The following is a 3380-nucleotide window of genomic DNA, read 5'->3' on the forward strand; positions in this document are numbered from 1 at the left end:
ACTTGGCTGAAGTGCCAGAACTGAAAGATATTTCTTATGATGAGAAGAACTCCAAGCTGACCTCTTATCTGATCATTGCGTTGGTTTCTGTGTCCACTTTCTTTCTTACTTTCATTATCATTATCCTGGGTGTGAGATTTTGTCGGAGGAGAAAGCCCAGACTGTTGTTTGATGGAGCAGTAGCCATCCCAGGAGCTTATCTTCCTCCTAATTACGCAGATGTTGACGGCACAGGAACTTTACGCAGCACCTACAATTATGACGCCTACCTGACAACAGGATCTAGAACCAGTGACTTTAAATTTGTATCGTCTTACAATGACAACACGCTGCCTGCTGACCAGACCCTGAAGAAAAGTCCAACAGATTTTGCTGATGTGTTTGGAGTCTGTGATGATTCCCCAGAGGTATGAATCTATAGATCTTTTTGTATTTAGTAACAACTCATTTTATTTCATGAAACTCATTTTGTATTTATTATAAATGATTTTTACCATGTTTATGTACATGAAGGTATTTCAGAGCCCACATCATTTTCTTAATGTTCACATACAAAGTATATTTGACAAGTTCTTGGTCATGATTGAGTTTAATATTGATATTTGGATGTGACTTCTGAACATCCTTTTTTTGGTTTTCAGGTGGTTTCTTCTTCTTTGCTAGCTGTGATTTTGCACTCAATTCTTGCCCTTTTACTGCATTCTGATTTTCCAGTTTTATTCTTATGCTATTTTTCATGATTGGTTCCACTGCTTGTCTTTCTTTGGCTCCTTTCTTTCTCTGTCCTTGGTACTGAAATTCACCATAGAAAGAGTTTTGCATTGGAGTGGTCTAAAGAAGTTTGTTTTGAGGGCAATATTTGTTTTATACTAATTAGCTTTATTAGATCATTAATGCATATGTTATTTCCCGTATAGTTGTATCTTCAAAATAATTCTAACCTACTTTTTTCTTAAATAATTTCATTATTATTATTATTCATTTATTTTTCAGTTTCTGTTCACCTTTAACGTACCCTCCTCTCCTACGTCTCCAATTCTTTTTGCATTTGCTTTTGGCGTACTTGGCATTTTGCAACAATCTGAATACCATATTGATTGTAATTTTGCTTTTTTTATATAAGTATTTGTGGATTTTTGTCACACATTTCAGTTTTTACTGGGAAACTTTTAGTTTTGCTTCAGGTCTTTGAATATTCATCTTATCTTTAGAAAGACAACAATGATATAGCAGATTTCATCATTCATATTCTACAGAAATCATAATTGTGCTCACAGACAACTTCTTTAATAAATTTCTAAAACTTTTAAATCCTGGAAAATATTGTCTAAAAAATCATAATGTTGTAGAGCAGCCAGAAAATCAGCTACAGAATATTTTTATTTATTGACTTTTAGATGAGGCGGCTAAAGTTGGTTTGTTGCTCTAACTTTTGGTTCTTGTCCTGTCTTCTTGCTGTGTCAGGGATTAACAGGTTGCTGTTGCATATCGTGAAGAATGGATTGTGTTTTTTTCTGTAGTCTGGCTGATGTCCATTTTGTATGAGTCAATTTTCTCAGAGTTCATCAAACTCACACATATGTCTCTCTGGTTGTTGTGCATATATCTGTAAATACTGCCAGAAAATGTAAGACTGGAACCATCACTTACAAAGATCCCTCACTGTGAATTTCATGTTTTTCTGATTATTATTATGGTAACCCAATCTCAGCCTCATGTCTCATGTTATGGCTTGCTATTTTTTCGAAGCATTGCTTTTGATGATTGTAGTGTTATTTTTACTCATGAAGTTCTTAATATGTGACCGAGTTATGTTTTCTGTCAGTGAACAATTCATTTGTATATGGCTTATAATTAATTCATGTTATAAGCCAATGTATATATAATGCATTCATATATACATATTGTGAGCCAATATGGAAAAGTTCTATTACTCTACTTTTTAGAAAATTGTGGTACAGCTTCTTAAAAATTAACATTTTATATTACGAGGTTCATATGGACAAGCCTTTATTCATCAGGCATGTCTTCCTTAACGCAATCCAGTTTGTGTTTAACTGGAAGAGACGCATCTAAAAAAAATAAATAAATAAATAAATAAAAGCTAACATTTGTAAGTTTTATACCCTACAGACTTCAGTGAGTTACATGATAATAACTGTTAAGAAATATATAAAGCTGGCTTTTCTTTACATGGACTTCTTTACTTTTTTAATATTTAGTATTTTACTTGGTAAACATGCACATTTTTATTATTCCTCATTTATGAACTGGTTAACTGAAAACAACATACAAAGCATTTTGAGTTACATGCAATATCTGTTTAAAATCTCAGAAAATACTGGCCTTCTTTTGCAGTATGATTTGCCTATATTTAATGGATAATTTGTTGGGTTTTATGTTATAATAATACAGTATTTTGCTGGTGCTATTTTATGAATATGGTAAATACAAATCTACCATCCTGCATGAATTATATGGTAATATGTCTGTTTTAACTCTAGAAAAAAAAAATAAAGTTTCCTTTGCAGTACAGTTTCCCTTCACTAACTGGGTAACAAGTAGAATTTACTTTGTACTTATGCTGTACTTTACTGTTACTAGTTTTATGAACAGGTTAAACATACCTGTAAAATCCTTCATGATTTATATTGTAACACTTGTTTAAAATATATGACGTTAAAGCTTTATTCACGTGCAGAGTAAAGGGATATGTAAATGCATTGGGATTTAAGACTAAGCTTAATAAACTTGTCATGTTTATTAAAAGGAAAGTTGTTTAAAGTTTGAAAACAAAGCCATTTTGTCAGTTCGATTTTTTTCTGCATTGTTTAAAGGCAGTAATGTTGTTCCACTGAGCTCAAGATGTCGCCATATACCAGCCTAAAATAACATCATCCCTCTTTCCTTTGTTAACTTCCCGGATTTGCGCTTTAGAGCTGTTCTGCATGAAAGAGCAGACGTGATGAACTGACGCATTTCGTCGATTCATGTCATCCAGTCATATATAAGGAAATACTACATAAACTCATTCAGAACTAACATTTGAAAGCGGGTTTAACAATGGTAATCTTTCCGTGGCTGATTAGTTTCTCTTCTTTTCTTCTGCACGTCGCGCATGGAGAACAGAGTTATTCCGTACCAGAGGAGATGAAACGAGGATCAGTTATTGGAAATATCGCAAAGGATCTCGGGCTGGAGACAGGTGCGCTGTCCACCAGAAGAGCCCGCATTGACACCGAGGAGAGCGATAAACGTTACTGTGACATCAACGTGAGAAACGGAGCGCTGATTGTGGCGGAGAGGATTGACCGTGAGGGCCTTTGTGACAAAAAGGCTTCATGTATCCTAAAACAGGAGCTCGTTTTGGAGGATCCTCT

At 34.3% G+C, this 3380-nt stretch overlaps 1 protein-coding gene across 1 annotated transcript in view; it reads left to right on the forward strand.

Moving 5' to 3' along the window:
- LOC106939864 (protocadherin gamma-B1-like) overlaps nt 1-3380 on the forward strand; it is a 14549-nt gene that overhangs the window by 4501 nt on the left and 6668 nt on the right. Inside the window, exon 2 of the mRNA XM_015022432.1 lies at nt 3130-3273. Coding sequence (XP_014877918.1) covers nt 3130-3273 — 144 coding nt within the window. The remainder of the gene's footprint in view (nt 1-3129; nt 3274-3380) is intronic.

This window comes from Poecilia latipinna, unplaced genomic scaffold (assembly GCF_001443285.1).
Source record: "Poecilia latipinna isolate Pla-1442-1.1 unplaced genomic scaffold, P_latipinna-1.0 Scaffold3005, whole genome shotgun sequence".
Lineage (NCBI taxonomy): Eukaryota > Metazoa > Chordata > Actinopteri > Cyprinodontiformes > Poeciliidae > Poecilia > Poecilia latipinna.